Source organism: Lycium ferocissimum, chromosome 10 (genome assembly GCF_029784015.1).
Source record: "Lycium ferocissimum isolate CSIRO_LF1 chromosome 10, AGI_CSIRO_Lferr_CH_V1, whole genome shotgun sequence".
NCBI lineage: Eukaryota > Viridiplantae > Streptophyta > Magnoliopsida > Solanales > Solanaceae > Lycium > Lycium ferocissimum.
Window position 1 is genome coordinate 43278939 of NC_081351.1, and position 27120 is coordinate 43306058.

At 36.3% G+C, this 27120-nt stretch overlaps 4 protein-coding genes and 1 pseudogene across 11 annotated transcripts; 3 read left to right on the plus strand and 2 right to left on the minus strand.

Moving 5' to 3' along the window:
• Nucleotides 1-297: 297 nt before the first annotated feature.
• On the minus strand, nt 298-5265 carry LOC132035476 (putative transcription elongation factor SPT5 homolog 1). 8 transcript variants are annotated; one of them, XM_059425760.1, is made up of 7 exons: nt 5058-5265; nt 3767-3868; nt 3434-3582; nt 2531-2689; nt 2347-2425; nt 1550-2004; nt 298-1479 (listed from the first exon to the last, which is right to left on the minus strand). In XM_059425760.1, exons 3-6 carry the CDS (start codon nt 3482-3484, stop codon nt 1766-1768), a joined length of 528 nt encoding a protein of 175 aa, XP_059281743.1. In that variant the 5' UTR covers nt 3485-3582; nt 3767-3868; nt 5058-5265; the 3' UTR covers nt 298-1479; nt 1550-1765. The 8 variants fall into 8 exon arrangements, 1 of the variants encoding a protein (XP_059281743.1); XR_009409276.1 differs by lacking the exon at nt 2347-2425 and having other exon boundaries at nt 300-1106; nt 1222-1479; nt 2602-2689; nt 5058-5260; XR_009409275.1 differs by lacking the exon at nt 2347-2425 and having other exon boundaries at nt 301-1106; nt 1222-1479; nt 2593-2689; nt 5058-5259.
• Nucleotides 5266-5846: 581 nt separating this feature from the next.
• Nucleotides 5847-12236, plus strand: LOC132033981 (probable glucuronoxylan glucuronosyltransferase F8H). The gene is made up of 8 exons (XM_059424170.1): nt 5847-6276; nt 9447-9593; nt 9787-9851; nt 10318-10387; nt 10800-11018; nt 11163-11306; nt 11391-11526; nt 11614-12236. The coding sequence occupies exons 1-8, from the start codon at nt 5920-5922 to the stop codon at nt 11841-11843; spliced, it is 1368 nt and encodes a 455-aa protein (XP_059280153.1). The 5' UTR covers nt 5847-5919; the 3' UTR covers nt 11844-12236.
• A 127-nt stretch (nt 12237-12363) lies between these two features.
• On the plus strand, nt 12364-18111 carry LOC132033983 (uncharacterized; annotated as a pseudogene).
• Nucleotides 18112-18373: 262 nt separating this feature from the next.
• On the plus strand, nt 18374-21208 carry LOC132033982 (psbP domain-containing protein 4, chloroplastic). The gene is made up of 5 exons (XM_059424172.1): nt 18374-19001; nt 19299-19402; nt 19548-19659; nt 20538-20765; nt 20851-21208. Exons 1-5 carry the CDS (start codon nt 18677-18679, stop codon nt 20913-20915), a joined length of 834 nt encoding a protein of 277 aa, XP_059280155.1. The 5' UTR covers nt 18374-18676; the 3' UTR covers nt 20916-21208.
• On the minus strand, nt 21068-22929 carry LOC132033980 (pentatricopeptide repeat-containing protein At3g21470). The gene has a single exon (XM_059424169.1). It carries the CDS (start codon nt 22882-22884, stop codon nt 21253-21255), a length of 1632 nt encoding a protein of 543 aa, XP_059280152.1. The 5' UTR covers nt 22885-22929; the 3' UTR covers nt 21068-21252.
• Between the last annotated feature and the right edge of the window lie 4191 nt (nt 22930-27120).

Genomic DNA, 27120 nt, shown 5'->3' on the forward strand with positions numbered 1-27120 from the left:
TTGGATGCAATAACTAGTTCTGATTGAGTCATACAACGTTATTGGACTATTATACCTTGGAGGGAACAAGTTAGTACTACACTATTTATGAAGATTCTACTATACAAGCTTGAGTTAGTACTACACTATTTATGAAGATTCTACAATACAAGCTTGAATCCCCTTAAAGAAAACGAGATATCGAATGGCTTGAAGAACTTTTTGTTTTCTTCATTTTTTTTTTTTAACAGTAATTGTATTTTTTTTTTTTAACAGTAATTGTATTTTCAAGCTAACCCAGTTACAATGATATGATGATTACATTCAGGGCAGACACTTGACTACAGAGTATATCATCATTAACATCAGGCATTTTCATGCAACCCTCCTACATTGCAACAAATAAAGCACAAGCCAATGATGAAGAAATTAGTAGTATAGAACTTTCGGAGAGATTCCAGGTATATTGCATTACATACTCAGAGCTTAAATAATAGTAAGATAAATTGCAATAACGAACAGCATTAAAGGTCATTCCACTCAGGTTCCTCTATGCCTGAGCTTTGAGTTGTAAAGAAGCAACTGTTCGGACTTCTTTGCATCCCCCACCATTGTAATTTTGACTAGTATTCGAGTAACTTTGACAATAATTATCAACAAAATCATTCTCGAATATGAAAAAAATTGAACTCATAAAGGTAAAAGACTCATTCAAATTTCAATCTGATACTGCAATGCTATACTACTGAACACACTCTACAAATACCAACAAAAATATCGACGAAACTTACACGCTAAAACATTGATTTAAGAAGTATGAAGAAAAAAAATTACAACGCACAAAAGTTCATCACTTGCAAAGTGGAAGAGATCTGATCTCAATAAAATGTTTTCTTTTGCTAGAATGCAAGAGATTATGAGTAAAATATCTAAATGCTGCATAGATCACCAATTTACTGGCTCAATAGAGTAAGAAGTTTCTGATTTGAATTTTTCAGTGACATATTATTATAAGTTATCAGTTATTCCAAATTCCAAAGACAAACTATTGTGTCGAATAGGGGACACACCTCCTACAGATGACATCATATCCAGCCCACCACTTTCAGGAGTCAGTTTCCTCCAACCTGAGATCAGTTAGTTTCAGGTCAAATAAAAACTAGGCAGATTACATGGCTTTCACTTCTTCTATTTTCAAAACCTTAAGCCATTTGGCTTATCCTCAACAGTGATACAACATACCTTGGTGGAGTCCTCGGAATCCATGCTCTGTCATGCTTTGGCGTCCTCATGCCATCATGGATAGGTGTTGCTATAGAGGAAGATGACGAAAAGAGCTAAAGTCAAACAGCTGGGAAAAAGTGAATGAAAAACACTATTGGAACAGGGCAGCAGAAAAATGTTCCTCCAAGATATCTCATAGGTGTCATAAATGGGTGAAGTGGAGTCCTTGAAGGATGTGATGGTGTTTCACTTCCCAAACCATATCTAGATGGTTCCCTACAAACAGAAAAAATATTTAGACAATGACCACTGAATTACCCAAAGTTTAGAACGGAAATATACTCACCTGAATGGCGTTGACACGTTAACATTATCCGAAATATGGTTGTGATGAACTGCAGGAAACATTGACGTAAGCAATGAATGTAAGCAATCAAAAGTACGATAAACAGAAACTTCAAAAAGGAAATCCTGCCTCAATTTGAATGACTGTCCAAAAGACAGATTCAACAAAGCCTCCATCCGCGAAGATTGCAAAAGAGGGCCCTTATTGTTTAACAAATCACTTCCCCCCCCCCTCTCCAAAAAAAAAATGAACACACAAAAAATGAGGGCCATTCTTGACATTGAAGAAACACTTGCTTGTAACAACTTTCATGGGGGCTTCCAGTTCAACTCGAACTGACATTCCTTTGATATCAACAACGCGCCCTTTACAACCTTTGTATGGGCCACGGCGAATTTTCACACCAGCTCCAATTAAAGCATCATGCCCTCTTCCACCTCTACGTCTTCCTCTATCTAGAGCACACCAAGCATAAACGCTAAGAGACTAAAGATTAAATGAAGAACAGAAAAATAAAGATAGAGAATGTGATACAAGCATTTAGTAATAAACATCAGATGATCAGCAGGAGTCCACAGGTGAATAAATTTTTTTTTTTAAAAAAAAAAATAACTTACATCATCAAGATATCACCATTATCAGAGACTAATGATTTAATGGAAAACAGCAAAATAAATATCACAAATGTGACAAATAGCATTATTATAAAATCCAAATTATCAAAAGGACTGCAGTACTCCACAAGTAAATAAAATAAAAAGAATTAACTTTAAAACAACAAAATATCAGAAACTTACAACTCATGGGCAGGCGACCTCTAAATAATCTCTGTAGAGCTTGAGACATGTCAACAACATTATCAGCAAATACATGGAGCTGCAAATATAAAAAAAAAAAAAAAAAAAAAAACAGTATCTATCACCATTGTTCTGAATACTTCAGATTAGAGATCTCAAATTACCATATGTATGCTCAACTTACAAGTTCCTTAATTGTATCTGATAACAAATTAACAACATGCCCCTCAGCAGAAACAACCAAACCTGTTGCACCTTTAGATGAACCAGATATTACTTTAACGTGTCTTCCAGGCTCAAAGTACTTGCAAAGATCTTTCTTTGCACAAACAACAACGGCTTCCTGCCAAAGTCAGGTCAATGTATTAATAAAAAATACATTACTTGGAATTCCTTTTGAGGCACTTGATGTTAGTAGTTGTTTGTAGCATTGGAGTAATTATTTAACCAATTATTTTAAGAAAAAGGGTACCACAGTTTGAAATAACTGGTTTGGATACCATCTTTGAAATAAGTTTAGGTACACAGGTGAAATAATTAGTAAAACTAAAAGGTATTATGTGTTTGTTCTGCAAAAGGAATTCAACCTTCCAGACAAGTGCTAGAGACTTTGCTAGCGTTTGGGCATAAATTTTGGATCAGGGTTTAATAATTTATCTTCAAATATCTGTTTGGTCATAGATTTTGGATCAAATTTTGAAAATCTATCTTTCAATTTTTTTTTTTTTCAAAAACTGGTCCAACCCAGTTTTTGGGACTTCCGCTCATGAAACTTAAAAAAAATTTCAAGTAAAATGCATGTCCAAACACAACTTTAAGTTTCAAAAGTCACAACTTCAAAAACTCAAATTTTCAAGTTTCAAATTTCAACTTCAAAATCTATGGCCAAACGGGACTTACTCTATATGGGTCACTTTTAATCATAATAGGCTTGTTCTATCCCACATGAGCATTGTCTAGAACGCTATAGATAGGCAATCATAGTGATATATCACGCCTCAAGCCTTTGCTTCCTATTCTCTTCGTCTAATTTCTAACACTTGATGCAAATAAACAACACACGTATTTAACGAAAGGGGAATACTACTGGAGGAAGGTCAGTATGATTTGGTTTGATATTGTTCAACTTTGTCAACATGGCCTTTCAAGTTATAGAGATACCCCTTCGCCACAATAAAAACGTGATCACCCTTGATAAAATGATCATTTTTCCTATTTGCAATCAAAGTAGATAGACTAGCCATGTCGTCGACATCGTCGTGGTGGTGGTAGTCCCGTTGCCGCCACATAGAGGAGGTGTAGTAGTTACGAAATTCTGTGTAGCTGGTACGTAGGCGTAGGTTATGAATTGGAATTTGGAAGGGTTTGCTATAATCTAAAAAATCGTCCCGAAAAGTCGATATCAAGATAGAGCCCAAACGTAAGGCTCATGATTATATATCTCTCTCACTGCCGCTCCCCATTTCCTTTCACACTCCCAAATCTTCTTCTCCTCTCTCAACTAGGTTTCCATTACCCTATACTATACATACATGCAGAGAGGCACGGTTTTATATTTCATACTGGTGGGTGCATTTTAAAAGATGAAATGACAAAACTGGTCCCTTACGTTTGGAGATGGTTTAAATTGTCTCTTAAATACTGGAGTATAAAGTTTAGCAGGTTATGTCCCTTAAGTTTGTTAAAATTAACCATTTTCTTTTACCTCACTAGACTGTTATATTTAATGAAAGTCGTAATAAAAAATTTAATAATAAATAACAAGAAAGTGCAGAACATTTTTTTTTTTTTTAGAATGAGAAGTGCAGGACGAGATATTTGGATTGCTTGTAAAATACACAGAGAAACACCAATGATGGTCAAATCATGGTGTAACTAAAGATGAAGGAAAATCTTCATTTAACATACCTCTTAAATTATTCAAGAAAATTTTGGACTAATGGTAAAGGGTCTATAATGCAATGCGAGAATTTCAGTCCATTTTTTAGTTTTGTTCCATCCTTAATTAGAGGTTTTGAGTTTGAGTCCTAAGAAAGGAGAAGTCTTTGATATGACGTGTTTTACCTTCAAAGTGAGATTTCTTGGCATGAATTCAAATTAGTCGAACTCCAAAATAAATACACTGAACACAGAATGAAAAAACAGGAATATTGTGAATATATAAATTAGTAACAAAGTTCCCAACAACGCTATTTTGGTTTTCTAATATGGAACAATGATGCGTTGAAAACAATGCAGCAAACTGATTGTAGAACTTAGGCCTCATGTGCTTTGCCCTTTATTTTAAACACACCCCCCCCCCTCCCCCCCAACCCTCACAAACTGTTCTTTGTTAGTCTAAAATTGATATAATTGAAGTAACATAATAATTATCACTAAACACAAATGCAGATAATACGTGCACATTGGCATAATGAAATGCGTGTAAACAATCTACATAGATAGGTTTTCTTTCTCAACTAGAATTTGGTTTTTCGCTAGGTGATGAATAAAATATTCCGAATCAGTTCTATCAGTTTTCTTGGTTGAAACTAAATAATGCACACCTCTGATACCAAAAATTAGCAATTGGCTAATGAGGACAGGAAAAACAACATCAAACAATGAATTTCCAAACTTAAGAGAGGAAAAAGAACACTCCGTTCATGTCTTAACTAACAAATGAATTTCTGTTAGATAGGTGAATACTTGTAAATATTTTGAAATCTTACCGGTTCAAGAGGAAAGAATTTGAATAGCTGACTAATAAGAGTGATAGAGAGCCGTCATTGATACTTGGATAGAGAGAGAGAGAAGGCGTAAATTATAAAAGAGAAATAAAAACAGACGTGTGAGCTTTTTAAGGAAATAAATTAGACATTTTAAAGAGTCTTAGTCTGAATCCCATTAAAACTCTTTTCCAAATCTGACCGAGTCAGATGCTCCCAGATCTATTAAGAGACTAGTAAAAAAAAAAAAAAAAAAAAACAAATGCACTTAATGGGCTGAAATGTTAACCATTCAGATTCAGACCCCATTAAGTGCAAACAAATGGGGCCTAAGGCTTGTTTGAAAATTTGTTCTCGGACTAAATAAAGTGCTCTTTGTATCAAATTGAATGGTGTTGATTTTATAATTTTTTAACTGTTACAAAGTCATATGAGTTTGTTCTCGGAATTAATTTATGTGATGCTTTTTATCTATTAAGAGTCATTTTAACTACTATCGAAGCTTAATTGGATACATTACATTAAATTTAAATAATTAAAAATTATTAAAAAACACCAATAAATTATAATTTTTCTCATGATAATACGATTACAGCAACAAATTAACCAGTGTAATTCTACAAGTGGGAGATTCTTCTTATGATAATGTGGTTAAAATACCTAAAATTTACATAATTTAAAACTCAAAAAGATTAAAAATAAAAGTATCACGTAAATTGAAGCCAATGGAGCAAAAAGAAATGAATTACAAAAAGTAATAGTATATCGTAAGTGTTATTAGGCTGCCAAATGTAAAACGACGTCGTGTACTGCTTCGATCTCCATCTTCTTGACAGCTCTGCTCAGTAGCAACTACAGCAACACAATGGGAAGCATACACAACAGCAAGAGTAGACCTTACAGTTCCATCACCACAACAACCCCATGCACTCGCACTCACCAGATCGGTGCTCTATCTCTCATCATCATCACTTTCTTCCTTACCAGAATCTTCGACCGCTCCCTAAATTCCTGTTCCTTCTCAACTTCGTACAGATCCGAAAACGATGTCGTACGGTTATCTGATTCCGGTGGGTGGCCACAACGTGGGTATGGGACACATCTTGACTTGAAGATTTATGTGTATGATGAGAACGAGATTGATGGGTTAAAACATTTGTTGTATGGTCGTGATGGAAAAATTTCTCCTAATTCTTGTCTTAAAGGACAATGGGGTACTCAGGTATATTGATATGATTTTTTGTTAGTTTTATTAAAATTTATCGCTCCTTCAGTCCTAATTTAAGGGTCTTAGTTTGGGTGGACATCCGGAGTTTAAAACACAAAGGGATACTTTTGAATCTTGTGGTCTTAAACTTATCATGTAGAATGTTGGAATTGGAAAACCTACTAAATATAGAAAGATACACTCTTTTTGGGACAAACAAAAAAGGAAAGTAAGTCACTAAAATTGGGACGGGAGGGAGTATTAGCTTTATTATTCTGCCTATCAGCTTGGATTTGGGAAATGATTAGATTTTTTTTTTTTTTTTTGGGATGATCAAGTTTTTCAGTGTAATATAGTGGAAGTTAGTATTCATTTTAAGTTTGACTTGTTTGGCTTCCATTTTGATTTTCAAGAATTTGGGGTATTGCATTACTGTTATTGCGCATGATAGGAGGCTAATTGTTTGAAGTTCAACTTAATTTTATGTAATTTCCCCATTTTCCCAGTATTATGAGAAACTTGTTGAAGTTAAACTAACTGGAAGTTTGTGTTAGTTCTGTTCATATAAAGAAGTATTAGCGTCCTTATTATTCTGCCTATCAGACTTCAATTTGAGAAATGTGTAGTTTTTTTTTTTTGGATAATCAAGTTTTTCAGTCTAAGCCTCGGTGGACAGAGTTATCTGGTACCTGTTGTTGGTAGACTGGAATTTTGGGAGATGGTTTTTTTTCCGGATAATGAAGTTTTTAGTGTATTGTAGTGGAAGTTATTCATTTTAGTAATGTTATATTGCATTACTGTTATTGTGTATCAGTTTTGGGTTATGTGAGGAGGTTAATGCTTTGAAGTTAAACTTAATATTAGGTGCCATTTTGGTTTTCAAGAACTTGGGTAAATTTGTATTCGTATACCAGAGTCAATAGCAGCTCTACCCATTGATTTTTGCAACTTACTAACATATTGAGCTCGGTAACACTCACATATTAGTTTGAAATTGACGGATCACTAAGAAGCTTATCATTTTGTTTGTCATGTATTGCGTATCTTAGTTTGAAGATGCTTTAGAGTAATAGCTATTGTGGGGGCATGGTGTGTGTAGATGTGGTTATCAAAAGCTAGTAGCAAAACTAGGTAGCTTCAAATAACTTTCAGTCTGAAATCAGGTCACTGATAAGATTAGTGCTTTGGATGCAAGAGAATGATTGTGATGGGTTTTGGCTGCAGGTTGCATAAGTTGAAATGAAGAGCCTGCATTTTGCGCGTATATCTAAGTTCAGTTATTACATAATCAAAAATATAGAAGTCCAATTATTGTCAAACAGTACTTTTTCAATGTCTAACATTGAGGGGGTTAATATCTGAAAGTCAGAGTGGTATGAGGTGGTTGTATAATTTGTAACTATCTCTTTCTTTTAGAATAAGTCTTTGTTGCAAAGGGAGGGAAATTGAAAAAGGAGAAAGGAATTTAAGGGAACATATCCGTTTTCTTCATTTGGTCTGAGGAAATATTAAAGAAAAGTGCATTTGTCCCTCAACTTGTGAAGTTACTTGAAATCCGTCCTTGTAATTCTCTATGTTCATTTGAGAATTACTTTTAAAGTTGCTTGACTACTTGAGATCCGGTCCAACCTTTCTATTCCCAATCTACTATCGCTATGGAGAAAAATCTGGGAAAAGAAAGCTCCTTATAAGTTTAATTGTTTTGTCTAGTTAGTTGCATAGGAAGCTTGCCTAACCCAATACAATCTCCAAAGGATAGGCGCACAAGATGTCCACTTTGTGAAGGTTTAGCTAGCGTTTGGCCATAGATTCCCAAAAAAAATTTGAAAAACTTGATTTGGGTGAAATTTTTCAAGTTTTGAAAATGTGTTTGGCCATAGTTTTTCAAAACATATTTCACTTTTTGTTTTGGAAAACATGAAACATTACTTGTACCCCTAAGTTCTAAAAACTATCGAGAATACCCAACCATACAAAACATACATACTTGACAATTTCAAATTATGCAGAATATCATATTAATAACAATTTCTAATAACATACTTACTAGCTACTACAATTCAAATTACAATACAAAGATCCATCCGTACAAGGAAAAAAAAAACAACAGTAGTGACTAGCTATTCTTTAATACAATTTCCCACATTGTACGAACAATCTTCACTTCATAGAAGAGACTGCTTTAATTGTGGAATCATGATAGATACGGCTTTAATGGAGGAACATGGTAGATAGAATTAGTTGGGTAATAATTAGATGGGTTGTTTTTTATAAAATATAAAAGTTTGTGTTAGTTTTTTTTTTTTAAGTTTTGAAAAGGCCAAAACATAGATCTTGGCCCAAAAACAGGTTTGAGCTAGAATTTGGGAATTTGAAGATTTGTTTTCAAAATCTGTCAAAATTTTATGGCCAAACAAAGATTTGAAAACAAATCTTCAAAATATGTTCCCAAAATCTATGGCCAAACGGGAGCTTAAGGAAGTCAAGGATCTTTTCTTGCACTGTCACTTCACACATCAAATGTGGCCACTCTTCTTCAATATCCTGATCATCAAAACCAAGCCTTGATTTTCTGAAGAGTTGGCACAGCAAAAAGACCTCATAAGCAACTATCAGTATTTGGTGTTCCATCTCAGGCCTCAGCAGCTATACTTTTGCAGTTTTGCTACACTTTTGGTTCAAGTTGGCATTGTAAATGATGTCGAAGCCATTCTTCATTTCCTGAGCTCGTTACAGTATATGTGACTGTAAATCCTTTGCTGTAGTTTCCCAACCAGCACTTTCTTAGTGATGGAATAGATTGTTCTTTACATATCAAAAAAAGTTGTCTACCTTTATTTGGAAATGAATACAGAGGTTTTGGTATATTTGTCCTTTTTTTTTTTTTTTTTTTTTCTTGCTTTCATTTCTTTAACTTCCAAAGTTCCAGTTACAAACATGACTCTTCGTGTTAGTAAATTTCTCTGTCTATGCAAGTTATGGCTGAGAATTCACTCTCCATTTTTTCTTCTATGAACAACATCTTAATTATTTTTATTTTGGTTCCTTTTTCTTGAGGCAAAATAAGTAAAATCTGCAAGAATTACATTGTTACCTCCCCAATAATAGCATGAAAATTTTCATTATTAGACTTTTTGTTATAGCCCTCTAATGCTTCTCTATTTTGTTTTCTGATGTGCGTGTAGGTTAAGATACATAGGATGCTTTTGCAGTCAAGGTTCCGCACCAAAAAGAAAGAAGAGGCAGATCTTTTCTTTGTGCCTGCTTATCCCAAATGTGTCAGAGTGATGGGCGGCCTGAATGACAAAGAGATTAATCAGACCTATGTGAAGGTAGTAAAGATCAGGATCCTTAAAATTACATTTTTTGCTGTTAAAAAGATTCCTAACCTCATTGCTATAGCTTAATAGTAAAGATTTTTTTGCTCTGCTTTATCGCTTCAACTGAAATGTCACAGTATCCATTTCCTTTAATATAGGTTTTCCTTTATGTATGATCTTCTTTCTCGACACCTTTTGCTTGCAGGTATTAAGTCAAATGCCATATTTCAGGTTATCTGGCGGCCGCAATCACATATTTGTCTTCCCAAGGTATAAGTAGTCATATGGAGATCTTTAAATTCATGGATAAGGGAATGAATAGGAATCATTATGAGGACTTGCTTCACAGATTAAATAGATGACCCAATGACGTATGGCATTTGTAAAAGCTGGTATATGAATAAAACGGTCATAGCTGAGTACTGCATGAGCGTGAATGTAGATATTAAGCCACAACTTCAAAGTTGCAATCCAATAAAGATATCACGTAATGGTAGTTGTGCTGCATTTGTTAAACCTGCCATCTGAGTAAGGCAGGAGTAGCCACGTTATGAACTGGGATGTAGATGTGAAGCCACAACTTCTCCGGTGCAGTCAGATAAAAATATTAATCACCCAATGTTACCTGTGCTATATGCGGTTCCAAATAGACATGCAGCTAACTGTCTCTTAGTTGCATTTTCAATTGATAGAATAACACTTTGCCTTATATGTGTTATTTTTTGCTGAACTGCAGTGGGGCTGGAGCGCATTTATTTAAATCTTGGGCAACATACTTGAATCGGTCTATAATTCTTACTCCTGAGGTAAGGTCTTACAAACTGTCAGTCTATAATCATTACACCTCATGTGCAGTCGTAGAAATTGTTTCGTGGGTTGTTACACTGTCTTTCACTATGCAGTGATCTTTTTTTTTTTTTTTTCCTCTCTCTCATGGAACCTCAACCCACTCACACAGTTTATATGTTGTTTCCATGGCCAGTTTATTGTGACAATTCAATGTATCATGCAGAGCTAGCCTAAAGAAAATAGGTTATAGTCTTTCTGTCCTGAGACATGAGGCTTTTAGCGGGTTCCTAGCTAATTTAATGAGTTTGCTAATGTTATTCCTCAAGTTTGTTGTCTTAACATGGTTGTACCTAGTCATGCCTGTTATGTTCAATAAGTTAATTCTCATGCAGTCTTCCACGTTGAGGAATATCATTGCCTCTAATGCAGGGCGATCGCACAGATAAAAGAGACACTAGTGCCTTTAATACATGGAAAGATATTATCATACCTGGAAACATTGATGATGGGATGACTACTCATGGCTCTAGGACAGTTGAGCCTCTGCCTTTGTCAAAGAGGAAACATTTAGCGAACTATTTAGGTCGAGCACAAGGAAAGATGGGTCGCCTTCGGTTGATAGAACTCTCAAAGCAATTCCCAGACAAGGTAAGCTTCTCCTTGTCTCCATTGATAAAATGTATGGGTGAGAATCCTATAGTTCTCCAAAACCACTAATTATATTTGCTTCCAGTTCAGTCCCATATAATGTCTTTTTTGTCCAAAAGATGGTCTTTTTGATTCTATCAACAGTTGGAATGTCCAGAATTGAAATTCAGTGGTCCTGACAAGCTAGGAAGGAAGGAATATTTTGAACATCTCCGCAATGCCAAGTTCTGCCTCGCTCCACGTGGTGAATCATCATGGACGCTTCGCTTTTATGAGTCCTTCTTTGTGGTTAGTCTCTCATATCTGTGCATGACTAAAGTTTGACAAATTGCATTATCTTAAGCTGCTTTATGCTATTGTTATGTTAAACAGGAATGTGTTCCAGTAGTCCTGTCGGATCAAGTAGAATTACCATTTCAGAATGTGATTGACTACACCCAAATATCAATCAAATGGCCATCTACTCATATAGGAACCGAACTATTGGACTACCTAGAATCAATATCTGGTCAGCACACTTCCTATTATTGTTCTAGCATCTTGCGGTTAAAGTTAGTAGCCAATGGAATTATGACAAAACTTCTTTCTTTCTCAGATAAAGACATTGAGGAGATGATAGCTAGGGGTCAAAAGATCAGGTGCTTGTTCGCTTATACTCCCGAGTCTGACTCCTGCTCTGCATTTAATGCAATTATGTGGGAACTGCAGAGGAAAGTAAGGCAGTTCCACCAGTCATCAGAAACTTTCTGGCTCCATAATAGAACGATAGTCAACAGAAATTTGGTGGAATTCAGCAAGTGGAAACCACCCATGCCTCTGCCTTGAATATGTTTTACACTACTTGTAGATCAATTGTGCTTTTGCTATAGTTGCATTGTAATTGTTACAGAGCTATATAGGAAAATCTCACGAATTGTTTTTTTTTCTTTTTTTCACACTGGTAGAAGAAATCTGCACTTCCGTTTTTGTTATTTTTTCCTTAAAAATTGTATGATGTATTAGGTAGGTTGTCACAGGAATTGTGGTTCCTTAGGCTATACTGAAGACTGAGTTAAGCTGTCCTACTTAGTGGTTTTCGTATGTGTTCTCCTCAAGCTTTAACTGTATTTTTAGATTCATTTATGTGCTGTGGCTTTAGTTAAGCCATTTTTAAAACTAAATTATTCTTGTAAATATATTATCTGGACGTGCTTTTGGCACACGGCATTTTACTCTTGATATTGGATGATCCATTCTGTCGTCAATTTTGTTCAAGTAACGGACGAGTTATATCTAATTTCTAATGCTTATTTTTAAAAGAACTCAATACATATAAATTTATTCGATTCTTTCATAAAATGAAAAACCTGAGTTATTTGGTACAGTTAAGTCATCGATTTATATTAATACCTACAATTTTATTATTAAAATAAATAAATGCCATACTCAATTTGCGAAGATGCGGTTTTCAAATAACAATTAGCACCCCTACGTTTATGATCGTCTCCTTTTCAATTCATTACGACACCAATGGAAGGTGGAAGCAAAGAAGGTGGCGTATGCGAAGTTGGTAGATAGCAAAGACGAGGAGCAGAAGAGGACGAATAGGGAAAGGTATAAGATTGCGAGAAAGGAAGCAAAGTTGGCAGTTTCGGCGGCAAAAACGGCAGCTTTTGAACACCTATATGCAGAACTAGAGGACAAAGGCGGGGATAAGAAGTTGTTCAGGCTAGCCAAGGTAAGGGAGAGAAAGGCACGGGATCTGGATCAAGTAAAGTGCGTTAAGGACGAGGATGACAAAGTATTGGTGGAGGATGCTCTCATTAGACGAAGATGACAGTCATACTTTCATAAACTCTTGAACGAGGAAGGTGACAGAGACATTGTGTTGGGAGATTTGGAGTACTCCGAGAGACATCGCGATTATGGGTATTGTAGGAGTATAAAGGTAGATGAGGTTAAGGGTGCTGTTCGTAGGATGCATAGAGGAAGAGCGACCGGACCTGACGAGATCCCTGGAGAGTTTTGGAAGAGTGCAGGGAGGGAAGGTTTGGAGTGGTGCGGCGGGTTGTTTAATGTCATTTTTAAGACGACGAAGATGCCCGAGGAATGGAGGTGGAGTACGATGGTTTCTTTGTACGAGAACAAGGGCGACATTCAAAATTGCAACAGCTATAGAGGTATTAAGCTGCTAAGTCACACTATGAAAGTGTGGGAAAGAGTGGTAGAGATGAGGGTGAGGAGAGACATGTCCATTTCAGAGAACCAGTTCGGATGCATGCCGAGGCGCTCGACTACAGAAGCCATTCATCTTGTGAGGAGACTGGTGGAGCAGTATAGAGAAAGAAAGAGAGACTTACACATGATTTTCATCGACCTAGAAAAGACTTACGACAAGGTACCAAGAGAGGTTTTATGGAGATGCTTGGAGGTTAGAGGTGTACCTGTGGCGTACATTAGGGCGATCAAGGACATCTATGAGGGAGCCAATGTTACACCTCGGAAATTTCCCCTTAGCGTACAAGTGAATGGACCCACGAAGGGCACGATGAATACGAGGCTTGGATAAGCAAGAAATAGTAATTGATAGTCCTAATAAAGATTTCCAAAGACATCCGGATTGAAGAAAGAAAGTTGTTAAGGAAAGCGAGTTATAAGTTAGTGTGTCGGGCAAAATCATGAGTATTGAGTTAATGGTGCCTTAAGGATGTTGTGGAGAAGAGTTATAATGTTCCCTAGATTACTAATGAATTGATAAACAAGTGTTAAGAAGGTTCCAAAAGGATTGGAGATCAAACGAAACGACGGGAACAATTTCGAAGGAACTGTGAGTTCCACGGCCAAGGTTCCACGGACCATATAATGTTCCACGGACCGTGGATGTGTCCGTGGAACAGCCAGTAGAGAAGATGGCTGGCTGGTCGTGAACCACGACCAGTTTCACGGCCAACACCATGATCCACGGACCGTGAAGCTATCCGTGGAAGTCCCGACGACTGAAGTTGTTCCAAGTCTTTAAATGTAATCCCACTTCATTTTATTCATTTCCATCAATGTCTTCAACCTCTCAAGACCTCTAGAACCTTCCAAATATTTCATCCACAAGAAAACAAAGAGAATCAAGGATCAACAACAAGAAATCAAGTGAAGGAAACCTCACTAAAGTCATTCAACTCAAGAAATCTCAAGAAAGAAAAAATAGGGTTTTGGTGGAAAAGGTGAATTGTCATCCAAGGCCTATCTTTCTATGTTGTTTGAAGTATTATTAAGTTGAAGCACATGGATTATAAGAGAGTATAGAAAATGAGTTACAAATGGGTGAATAATGTCATTGTGGAATAGTGGTTGGAGTGAATCATGAAAATGGTTACGTTGAGATTATAAAGGGATTACTACATAACATAACTAACATTACTATATATTTATATTTAGTAGCTATAGTTTAAAATAATTACATTCCATAACTAATAATTATATGTTAAATACATCTTATAGCTATATATATACAAAGTAAAATACCCCATCATCACATTATTCACTTCCAACCCAATCCTCCCATCTCTCTCTCCTCTCCCCCCCCACCCAACCTACGTCGCTGACCACCCAGATTATTCTTATCCATTTCCTTTGCCGCTTGATTCCTTAAATAAACTGAAGACGCCTTGTCGCCGCCTTTTGCCTTTAATTTTCCGGCAACCTTTACGTCTCTGTTAAGTCCTTTGCTTTGGAAGTTTCATTTTTCATTCCTTTTTCCAGAAATACGAAACTGTCCTTGCCGTCGCTATTAAGATCTGATCCGATTGGCCTTCCATCCTTGTCCGGCGAACTTTTGACGGTCAGATCTAGTCCAACGATGGCTTTTCCGGTCAAATTCCGGTACCAGATATGAAAAATCACGTTTCTTTTTCAGTGTATTCATTAATTTTTTAGCATACAATTCATTGTATTCATTAATTTTTTCGTTGTATTTGTTGTATATTTACCGTGTATACAATATTTTTCGCTTGTTTTTGTTAATTTTTTGGTGTATCTATGTTGTATACAATTTTTTTCGCTTGTATCTGTTGTATACATATTGGAAAATATGATGCATTTGTGTAATTATTCGTGTATATGTATTCAGTTTTTTACTTGTTGTATTCATGAATAAAATAAGCCAACTTATGAATACAGATAGTTATTTCATGAATACAGTGGGAAAAAAATTATTTTAGTCATGAATACAGCAAAAACAAAAATTGAATACAGACGAAAAAAATGAATACAGCAAACAAAAAAGTAGCTACGAGCTGTAAATAAGTAAAATGTTGCTATGCCAGATTTTTAACCCTTAAAATGTAGTCATTTATGAAATTTTCCCGATTATAAATGCGTTATAAATGATATTTAGAACATGGAATAAGTATTGTATGTGAAAGTATGCGATGATAGACCTTGGTCATGAATATGGAGAATTGGAGTGAAATTGTGAAATGCGAATAATGTAAATGAATGACGATTGTTGCTAACGATATTGTGATTGTTGTTATAAACGTTGGGAGTTGATATGGAATATGGCGGAAAGTAGTATAAACAAAGGAAACGCTGCCCAATTTTCTTTAGCCTTAAGAAGCCCGTTCTTGTAATTGCCTAGCTAATGACGATATGAACTCTCTTGAAGGTAAAGACGCGCACATTAAAGGAGAACGAGCAAGCGATAGAATAGTTAAGCGACAAAGGTATGTGAGGCTAGTCCTTTCTTTCTAAGACATGAGTCCCATGGCATGAATTTCTTCTTTTCTTATGAATGTCTTATCCTCGAGAAGACTATGAGTCCTTGTTCATGAATAGCCATACGAGATAAGAGATATGCTACGATTATGATAATGATAAGTTAACGTCTAGAGATGCTATAGCCTATGATATGATGTTCCAGTTAAGCTAATGAAGCTATCCATAGCCGATTGATGTTGATCATTGTATACACTCGCCTTATGCTGGTTCCTTCAAGGTGAGGCAGAACGCTTACGAATGCTCTATAATGAAGTCGGGGGTCCACGACCTTACGTCACCCCGATAGAGTATGATTGTCTATGAGTCTCTATGCATGTACTACGATGAGTTATGATAAGCATATTATGATAAGCATATTATAATGAGCATGTTGTAATGAGCATATGATGATATCACACCGCGCCTATACGGCCGGGCAGTCACCGCCAAGGCGGGCAGCTATACACCATGGCCAAATGGCATGGGCAGCACCACTAGTGGGCGGCATGAGATGATACCCCGGACGCGCGGAGGCACAGACGCGAGCTAATGCTATTGCTAATGTTATTGATTATCACACAGCACCTATATGGTCGGGCGGCTTATACATTTATGCATATAGGATATGATGATGAGTATGAAAGTAAGCCGACGCCATTACTTCCTTTATGATTCGATCGATTCTGATTGCTCCTCGTTGATGCCTCGCTTATTTTATTGTCATCTTATTCTTGTTTATGCCTTACATACTCGATACAATATTCGTGCGCGTCCTTTTCTTCGGACGCGTATGTTCATGCCCACGGTGAGCGGGAGGTGATCCAGACTCATAGGAGCTAGCGGCTGATTTGAGAGCACTCCATTTTCTGGAGGTGCCAGTGATTATTCTTTTGGTACACATATGTATATATTCATGATTTGGGCACGACGGGGTCATGTCCCGTCCCTATGTCTAGTACTCTAGTAGAGGCTCGTAGATACGCAGTGTGGGTAGCATGGTCCCATAGTCTCATGTATATGCATGTATGTATATTATTTTGATAGACGAAGGGCTTATGATTATAAAAGTAAATATGTTTCAAATGTTAATAGTTTTCCATGATTACGAGTACATATATCATGAATGAGAGCAGATTAGTGGCAGCATGAGTGGTGTTCGGTGGTTAGCCCCGGATACCCGTCATGGCCCGTAGCTCGGGTCATGACAGCCAAGACCAGGGTAAGGGCAGTGGGAGGAGACTCGGAACACTTCCCAGTGGAGATGGGGTTGCATCAGGGATCAACTCTTAGCCCATTTTTATTTGCCTTGGTGATAGATGGTTTGACGTAGCAAATTCAAGGTGAGGTGCCATGGTGCATGTTATTCGCGGATGACATAGTACTGATTGACGAGACTCGCAACGGAGTGAATGCTAAGCTGGAGGTTTGGAGACAAACTCTGGAGTCTAAAGGATTCAAGTTGAGTAGGACCAAGACAGAGTACATGTAGTGCAAGTTTAGTGATGTGACACATGAGGCTGGCGTGGAAGTGAGGCTTGGAACCCAGGCTATCCAAAAGAAAGGGAGTTTCAAGTATCTTGGGTCTATTGTACAAGGAGATGGGGATATTGACGATAATGTCACACATCGTATTGGCGCAGAGTGGATGAAATGGAGGCTCGCTTCAGGAGTGCTATGTGATAAGAAGGTGCCACCAACGCTTAAAGGCAAGTTCTACAAAGTGGTAGTGAGGCCGACTTTGTTATACGGGGTGGAGTGCTGGGCAGTCAAGAACTCGCACGTTCAAAAGATGAAAGTCGCGAAAATGAGAATGTTACGATGGATGTGTGGGCACACCAGGCGAGATAGGATTAGGAATGAAGATATCCGAGATAAGGTGGGAGTGGCATCGGTGGAGGATAAGATGCGGGAAGCGCGACTGAGATGGTTTGGGCATATGAAAAGGAGAGACAGAGATGCCCCAGTGCGGAAGTGTGAGAGGTTAGCTATGGACGATTTCAGAAGAGGTAGAGGTAGGCCGAAGAAGTATTGGGGAGAGGTGCTTAGACGGGACATGGCGCGGTTCCGACTACAGGGACATGACCTTAGATAGGAGGCTATGGAGGACTCAAATTAGAGTAGAAGGCTAGTAGGTAGTCCCACGTATCCCGTCGTACTAGTAGTCGCAGTTTCGATCTTCATTTTCTTGTCCATTGATTCTTGCAAATATTAGTCATTTATTGTACCACAATTATCGTATTTATCTGTGCTAGCTACTGCTTCTTTTCTCGGAGTTCTTTATCATGGCTTTTGTCGCTTTTGTTAGTTTCGTTTCGTTTTGCTTTGTCTTGTTTGTGCTTGTCTAACTTTTTATCATCATGTTTTTTCTCTTGTGAAAGCGTCTTTCGAGCTTAACTCTCTGTCTTCGAGATGGGGATAAGGTGCGTATCTACTTTCTGCTCACTGACCCCACACCGTGGGATTTCACTGGGTATGTTGTTGTTGTTGTATCTTTCACCAAATTGAGCCAAAAATTTGCAGAAATACACGCGATGTGGTCTTTATTTTTATTTTTTATTTAATTTGATGAGCTGCAGGTGACAAGTCGTAACATGTAAAACCAGAACTTTCAAGAACTTTATTTGATGAAGCAAAAACCAAATCTTCAAATAAGTGACACCACAACCACAAAAATCTTAAGACATTCCAAGCCCTGTGGACCTCAGCTTTTGCTAGGTGTCAAGTGTCAACCCAATCAAAAGCTCTTTTAACTTTAGCAGGAAGTATTGACACCATAAGTTCAGAGAACAGCTCAAACAGCATATTCAAAGAAGCCTCAATCTGCAAGCCACATATCTGAAATTTTCCCATATTAAATCTCCTCAAGATAGCATAGAAAAACTTCCACAAACCTCATTTCTATCTCCTATTTTCTTGGTTGGGAGGAAATGGGAACATTTGTATACAGCAGCAGCTGCCTTTCTTGGAAAAACAATCTGGGCAGACAGCTGAATTCCTCTAACCAGGCGATTTCTCGTGGTGTTCCAGAAAAAGGGTGTTCAAGAATTAAGGTTGCTGCTTGTTCTAAAGAAGATGCTCCTGTGAATCAAGATTCTGAAAATTCTGCAGGCTCATTGAATAGGAGGTTAGCTATTGTATCTGGTGCTTCTTTGATTTCATCTGTACTACTTTTTCCTGGAGAGGGATCTGCTGTAGTGAAACAAGGCCTCCTAGCAGGGAGAGTTCCTGGACTTTCTGAACCAGATGAAGAAGGTTAGTCTCATGATCCCACAATTAACAGTAAGCTTACTAGTAGACTCTTACTGAATCAAATTAATATTATTCATAACTTCAAATTGCAACAAAAGATTGTATCTAGGCTGGGAAAAGCACGTAAATATATACTACGTTCACATAATGAGAAAGCACTCGTTCAACGTATAATCCTATCAGAAATACAGAAATCCGACAAACACTTCCTTACATGATTGAAATTCTTGGCGTCTTTCTTTTGAACTTTTTCTTTCCAAGTAAATGTTCATCTTAACAAGGACAAAATTGCTCAGGCAGGTTGGAGGACATACCGAAGACCGGATGAGAAGTCAGGTGGACATGGTGTTGGATGGAGTCCTATGATTCCTTATTCTTTTTCCGTGCCTGATAATTGGGAAGAGGTAAGAATCCATTTATTCACAAGTGCATGTATCTTAATATTTGACAATGTCAGGGAAATTACCTCTGAGCTTGATACTAGTCAACTTAGAACGATTAGACATACCTTACTCAGGTTCACTTTTGATGTTTTCACCCGTTGAACAGGTCCCCGTGTCAATTGCTGATCTAGGTGGTACAGAGATTGACTTGAGATTCGCGAATCCCAAACAAGGGCGAATCTCTGTAATTGTGGCTCCTGTTAAAAGATTTTCAGATGGTAAGCATCTCATGTTTTTGCTTCCTTCTATTCTAGTACTGAAGCTAAGAACTAAAAGAAAAAAGTGATCTTAGTAGGCGTTTGGACATGCTATGTGAAATCATGAGATGAAGTCAGCGTTTGGACATGCATTTCATCTCATGGTTTGAAATCCCAAATCATCCCAAAAGGCATGATTTGGGGTTTCAAAATTTTTAAATATAAAACTTGACCATAAGTTTATATTTTGTGAATAAAAAGATCCATAAGTTAGTAGATATTTTTAACAATTACTCCCACCAACCATTTACCAACCTTTATTTATGTCTACCATGTGGGAGGATTATATTAAAGAGTAGTTTTTTTTTTTTTTTAAAGTACATAGGGAGTAGGGGAAGGGGATTACAATATGGGGATTCGAACTCTAACCAACAAAGTGAAAGTTCAGGTAGCCAACCAACTGAGCTACTAGATCCCCAGATATATTAAAGAGTAGTTACATTACTATTCATGTTAAATTTTCTTTTTTATTGAACTAAAGTTTGATCAATTGATGTTGTATTTTTTAGAAAGGCCTTCTAGTGTATTAATTTTGTTATGAATTGTGATTTGCTCATTTGATAAGATTGCATAAGAATTGAGAATATTTTGATAGTTTTCACAACTTGTGGGGTTTTTATGTCTATAAGAAAAAATACAACTTAAGAAATTCAAATTGCATGTCCAAACATGATTTCAAATCATGATTTCATCTCATGGTTTCAAACCATGTCCAAACAGCTCCTTAGGTGAATATACGGATGAACGTGTAATTAACATACTGGCAAATAAATATAATCAACTCAATCTGTCTCTAATGGATTAAATCTTGGTTGTATTCTTCTCAAAATATGACTCAGATATTGGTGAAGAAGCTACCATAGAACAAATTGGGCCTCCAGCTAAAGTGATTAGTGCATTTGGGCCTGAAGTCATTGGAGAGAATGTAGAAGGTAAAGTCTTAAGATCTGAAGTAGCAGAGCATTTGGGCAGAAGATATTACCAGTTCGAATTAGAGCCACCACATGTCATGATCACAGCAACAGCCGCTGGAAATCGCCTATACTTGTTCAGTGTCACAGGAAATGGTAAAGGAACAAATCACACTTTCTATCTTCAGAATATCTGCTATTATAAATTGTTCAAATGCTACAACTTGCTGTGATTTCACAGGTCTTCAATGGAAAAGGCATTACAAAGATTTGAGAAAGATTGCTGAGTCTTTCAGAGTTGTCTGATTGGCACATCAACCCCATGTTTGATATCACCTAAGTGGAAGTGGAATACACAAGGAAGAAGAGTCGGTCACTACAACCATTAATATTTACAAGAAGCCACATCACCTCTAGTAGAATATACAGTTACATATATGAAAAGAGAATTTCCTCTAGATTGAGTTTTGTAACAAATTTTAGCCACCAGTTATTATTGTAAACTGTTTTCCTTACCAATGTTGTAAGTCTTCAGAAGGCATTCTTCTGGATTGATTGCTAAATCAGGCATTGATAGCTTTGTTTGATTGTTCCCCCAACAGTTTCCACTTGGCTAGAGTTAGTATCATGTCTTAAAAGTTAATTACTTAGGCAATACTTCCATAAAATTAGTCGTTGGTTGATCGAGCATGACCACACTACACCCAGGTGTCTTCTGAGACCCTTTATTTGACATGGCAAACCTCATCCTTTCAGCTTTCTCCCATTTTTCAGCAGCAGCATATACATTAGAAAGAATCACATAATGGGCATCATCACCGGAATCGCTACTACTGACCTCTTTCAGCAAGTTTTCCGCCACATCTGTGTCCGAGTGAACCCGGCATGCTCCAAGCAGAGCCCCAAAAACTGTGTCATTTGGTGAAAAAGGCATCCCTTTAATCAAGTCACAAGCCTCCTTCAATCTTCCGGCCCTTCCCAAAAGGTCAATAAGACAACCATAATGCTTGATGCTCGCCGTCAATGCATATTTCTCCATCCTGGAGAAAACCTCTAAACCTTCCTCCACAAATCCACCATGGGCACAAGCCGATAGCACTGATAGAAATGTTATATCATTAGGTTTCACTCCTGAACTATCCATTCTCTCAAATAAATTAATTGCCTCCATGCAGTAGCCATGATTGGCGAAACCAGATAATAGCGAGTTCCAAGCAGCATCATTTTTCACTAACATCCCTTCAAAAATCAATCTAGCATTACTCAAATCCCCACATTTTGCATACATATCAACCAACCCATTAAGAACATATTGATTCAATTCAATCCCTTTCCGAATTATCATTTCATGTATATCCTTGCCAACATCCAGCAACGCTAACTGAGCACAAGCCGATAAAACACTAACCACAGTAACCTCATCTGGCTCAAACCCCTCATCTTGCATTTCCCTAAATGCTTCTAACGCTTCTTCACACAACCCATTTTGTGTATAACCACATATCAATGAATTCCAGTTCACCAAGTTCTTCATAGTCATCCTAGCAAATATTTCCTCAGCATTCTCAACATCACCCTTCTTGAAATAACCAGAAACCATCGACGACCATACATAAAAATTTCTTCTTGGCATCATCTCAAACAATTCTCTAGCAGCATCCATATCCCCATTACTAGCATACCCATCAACCATCACACTCCATGTCACAACATTTCTCAACTCATCCGGTACACGGTTAAAAAACCACCTAGCCATAACCATATCTCCATTTCTAGCATACCCATCAATCATTTCATTCCAAGTAACAATTGTCTTCTCAGACATATTCTCAAACAATAAAAATCCAGTCTTTACATCACCACTCTTCATATAACCCCCAATCATAGCATTCCATGTTATCACATTTCTTTCAGGCATATAATCAAACACTTTCCGGGCACTCTCAATTTCACCACATTTTCCATACATATCTAATAATGCAGTCCCTACCATTACATTAAAATTAAATCCTGATTTTAAAGATTCAACATGTAAGGATTTGCCAAAGCTAAGCATTGTAAGTGAAGCACATGCTTTTAGAACTAAAGGAATAGCACCCATTATTGAACTTCCATTTATACGATTATGGGTGTATATTAAAAGGGCTTGTTTGAATTTTCTTTGAGATATGTAGTTTTTTATGTTGTAAGACCAATTTGTTAATGGGTTTGTGATATTATTTAGTGAGTCTAATCCAGAACTTTGGATTTGGCAACTCTGATGGTTGTTTTTCATTGTGAAGTGAGGATAATTTCTGAGTTTCTTGTTTTCATTGCATTCTTGAAACGGAAAAGAGTAGAAATTACTGCGCGAACTTTGAAAAATAGTTCATTAAATTTTCGTTATCTTATCTTTAGGGTCGATTATCACTTTCTGGATTATATTATGGGGTCAATTATCCCTTATGTCTAACAATTTAACGTGCCACGTGGCATCATCCGGTAAGCTTGAATTATTTTCACCTCAAATAATTTTTTACGCTAAAATAAACCAACCAGAATTTTTTTTTTCCAACAAAACTAATACGGATAATTTTTCTAGCAAAAAAAAATAAAAATTTCCGTATTAGTTTGGGCACGAAAAAAAAATTCAAAAATCGAAGTTGGGTTATTTTTAGTGGGTAAAAATTATTTGAGGTAAAATAATTTTGAAGAAATTTCCGGATGATGCATGTATGTACCATTAGACACAAGGATATAATTGACCCGCGTAAGATAACAAAAAGATGATAATTAGCGCAAAGATAACGAAAATTTAACGAACTATTTTTTAAAGTTCGAGAATTTACTTCTTTCCGTTCTTGAAATTGTCCATTAGCTGACATGCAAAAGACGGTTCTTTGGGGTTTTAGTCCTTATGTTTTCTGATAATTATATTTCCAGTCCTTGTATATTTCAAGTTCTCTAATGGTTGCGTTTTTTTTTTTTGGTTTCGTGCCCGGTGTCCGGTACCTGTATTAGAGCCCGACTATATTCGGATTCGCTCCGCGTAGGGTCCTATTTGGGGAGAAGCGCTCCCTACTAAGGATTTTTTTATACTCAGGACTTAAACTCGAAACCTCTAATTAAAGGATGAGCAGCCCCATTCGCTGCACCACATCCTTTGGTGGTGACAAAATTATTTAGTGACTTTATATGTGATGTCACAAAATCTATCTATATACAATAATAGAGGCAAAGGAAGGAAAATATGATAAGTGTCATCACCACAAAATTAAAATTTAAAAATATAAAATTTAAAAAATTACAAAACTGCAACAATTAAGTAAAAATTGAGCAAATTACTCGGCAAAACAGTTAAATAAGTACCCCACGCCCACGATTTCACCTCTTCCAATTAAGAAAAATAACCAATGCGAATTTTCTCAGCTTTCTTCTCTGTCGTACATATCCTATTTTCTAATTTTAAAAAAAAAAAAAAAAAACAAGTTTTGTTCTCTTATTCAGGAATTAGACTTGGGCAACTTTGTGCTAGAAACAAGTTTCTCCCTTTCAGCCACTGTCTATGAAATGCAACAACATTACTGCAGTTCTCATGAAGTGCATAACCATGTTCTTTTTATCACTTTGATTGATAATAGTTATATCCTTGCAGTAAGGATGTTCAATGGCAAGCATTCTAATTACAAAAATAAAAGAGAAGGGATCCATGCTGATCCAACTCTTTGTTATGAAAAGAAGGGATAACGAAGTGCATAACCAGATGCAGCTGTTTGTTGGTGTTTGTGGTGTAAGAAAATTCTTAAGTACAATTGTAAGGGGAAAGAGCCGTCCCGTAATTGCTCCTAAGTAACTTTTAAATTGGCTTCTTCAATAGTTTATGTAAGCTTGCTCTTTAGTAAGTAAAGAGTTTACTTGGTGATGTTGATAATTATTGTTGCTCCATGCACATCTATCATCCACAGTGGCGGAGTTAGAAATTTGGTGAAGGATGTGCAAATTATTTTCTCACTTGTATTAAGGGTGTGTAAAATTATACATATATATATATACTCATAATAGCAACATTTAACCTCTGTATACCGCATAATTTTCCGGCAATGGTGTACACCTGACCACCCTTCGCCTAAGGTGGCTCCGCCCATGATCATCCATGGGAAAATTTACTTATGATAGATAGTTAACTTTCTGGAATAATAGTCAAGGCAGAGAAAGTAGACAAGTTCATGTAAGTTGGTGTGAAAATAATAATCCAATTGCAACTACTTAGAATCCTATTCAACATGAAGGCTGAAGTTTGAAGTGAAAATGATTTGTTAGTGAATTTCTACACTTTAGTATTTGTTTTTCTTTTGTGTGATAAAATCAAGCTATTCGCAGGTTGTCCTTCTATTGAATACATTGTAGAGTCCTAAATATTAATTTTGTAGTCTTAAAGATCATGAATAAGTTTGTTGTACCAAATATTGTTCAATAAGAAGTGCTTTTGGGTTCTTTACTTTAGTTCACACATCTTTTACTGTTTTTTCTATAAAATAATCCACGCATCGCGCGGGTACATGTACTAGTATAGTTTAATGACTTTGGTTTGCATTTCTATTTTACATGGCCAATATCTTGTATATTGAATATTAAATCGATGATTTGGAATAAAAACAATTTTAATATTTAATCCATATTTATCTTAAATGTCAAAATTCTTCTTTTGAAACTTCATCAAACAACACTCGACAAAGCAAAAGAGGAGGAGTAATAGTTAGGGGTGGGCGTTCGGTATTCGGTTCGGTATTTCTAAATTTCGGGTTCGGTAATTCGGTAATCGGTAATTAAAAATAGATACCAAATACCGAACTAAAAAAGTTCGGTTCGGTAAATCAAACTTCGGTTCGGTAAATTTCGGTACGGTATTCGGGATTTACCATTCAAAAGAGAATGATCAATAATCTACTATGCTAATTTAAAATGAACTGTCCATTGCTCAATGAAAAAAGCAATTCAATGCTTCTTACATAGTTTTGAAAGCAAAATATGTCATGCAAAAGTGTTGTTCTATCAATTGCAGTATGTCAACGTACAAAATCTCTTTAATAGCAGTAACTTATATAGTTATGGACTCAAATTAGGAGCTATTCGTGTGTTTAATATTAACACTGCCTTGAGATCATTACTTAAAGGTGTAAATTTGAAATAGAGGGTAGAACGTAGAAGTTTCCTTTTTTGATGTTTTATTTGGTATTTGTTGTTTGGACAATTATTTATTTAATAAAATAAAAGTCACTATCTTTATTCTTCAATGGCTGACCCATTTTTTTTAAAAAAATTAGGGATTACGTGAGTGATTTTAGATGAGTGATGGGAGGCCTAGCCTATTGGCAATGACTAGTAATTTAATACAATGGGCTTATGGGCCTTTAGGTTTTATTGGTATTTATTTCGGTATTCGGGAAATACCGAATTACCGAACTTATAATTACCGATACCGAATACCGAAACCGAATACCAAACTTTTTTAATTTTATTACCGAAAACCGAACCGAAAATCGAAATACCGAATACCGAAATACCGAAACCCTCGGTTCGGTTCGGTAATTCGGTTTTCGGTGTTTTATGCCCAGCCCTAGTAATAGTTGTGCAAAGTCAATGTAATATCTATTCAATTTTTCCTCTAATGAAATCCTAAAAGTACTTTATACTCCACAAAAGTTGGATTTTAAACATTCCTACTATATATAAGTGGCTAAGAGGTACGAACAACGCAATACCTTATTGTAAAAAAGGTAAATTAGATTGTACTTTATATTTGGACACATTTTATTGGCCGGCAATTTGAAGTTTCTTGCCCTTTCCTCTATTTTCCTTTTTAGGGCTACACGTGTCTACCAATTTTATGTTTTTCTAATATATATGTATCCAAGAGGGACTAACACAAAGAACAACAAATTGTGCAAAAAGTTGTCTGAATTATACACTAAATTTGGATTTATTTCAATTGTATTTGTTTTGTTTTTTTTTCCAGTTGTGGGTTTACTTCATTTAACAAGTACTACTATTTGGTTTTCCACCTATTCTTTGTATACGTGTATTCCACTTTTATGTTATCATATTTCTTTACTTCTACACTTCATTTTATTATTCTAATAGAGAAAGCACATGAAATTGTGCTCTAAGCAGGGGCTAACATGTGCACATTTCAGAAATTTAACATTAATTCTACCTCTTTTGTGTTTATTTTTTAGGTCCCCACGTGTCCGCAGTGTCTCAATTGTCCTTTCATTTCCTTCATTTGGCATATACTCCCTCTGTCTCAATTTAAGTGTCTAAGTTTGACTAGACACGGAATTTAAGAAATAACGATAGACTTTTGAATTTTGTGGTTCTAAATTAAAAATGTGTATTATATAATAAAATATTCTTTGAATCTTATGGTTATAAACTTAACATGTAGGATATTTGACTTGTCAATTTACTAAATATAAAAAGAGGCGCACATAACTAAAATGAGACAAATTTTAACAACAATTGAGAAATTAAG

Bases quoted from the DNA above. Each gene is read 5' to 3' on its own strand.
- LOC132035476 (XM_059425760.1), bottom strand. From the start codon at position 3,484: ATGTTGACAAAGTTGAACAATATCAAACCAAATCATACTGACCTTCCT. The intron at 2,690-3,433 runs GTAGTATTCCCC...TGACTTTGGCAG, and splicing joins ATCATACTGACCTTCCTCCA to GAAGCCGTTGTTGTTTGTGC. The intron at 2,005-2,346 runs GTAAGTTTCTGA...GGTGTGCTCTAG, and splicing joins AGGTCGCCTGCCCATGAGTT to ATAGAGGAAGACGTAGAGGT.
- LOC132033981 (XM_059424170.1), top strand. From the start codon at position 5,920: ATGGGAAGCATACACAACAGCAAGAGTAGACCTTACAGTTCCATCACC. The intron at 9,594-9,786 runs GTAGTAAAGATC...TTTTGCTTGCAG, and splicing joins TTAATCAGACCTATGTGAAG to GTATTAAGTCAAATGCCATA. The intron at 11,019-11,162 runs GTAAGCTTCTCC...TTCTATCAACAG, and splicing joins CAAAGCAATTCCCAGACAAG to TTGGAATGTCCAGAATTGAA.
- LOC132033982 (XM_059424172.1), top strand. From the start codon at position 18,677: ATGGGAACATTTGTATACAGCAGCAGCTGCCTTTCTTGGAAAAACAAT. The intron at 19,660-20,537 runs GTAAGCATCTCA...AATATGACTCAG, and splicing joins TGTTAAAAGATTTTCAGATG to ATATTGGTGAAGAAGCTACC. The intron at 20,766-20,850 runs GTAAAGGAACAA...GTGATTTCACAG, and splicing joins GTTCAGTGTCACAGGAAATG to GTCTTCAATGGAAAAGGCAT.
- LOC132033980 (XM_059424169.1), bottom strand. From the start codon at position 22,884: ATGAAAAACAACCATCAGAGTTGCCAAATCCAAAGTTCTGGATTAGAC.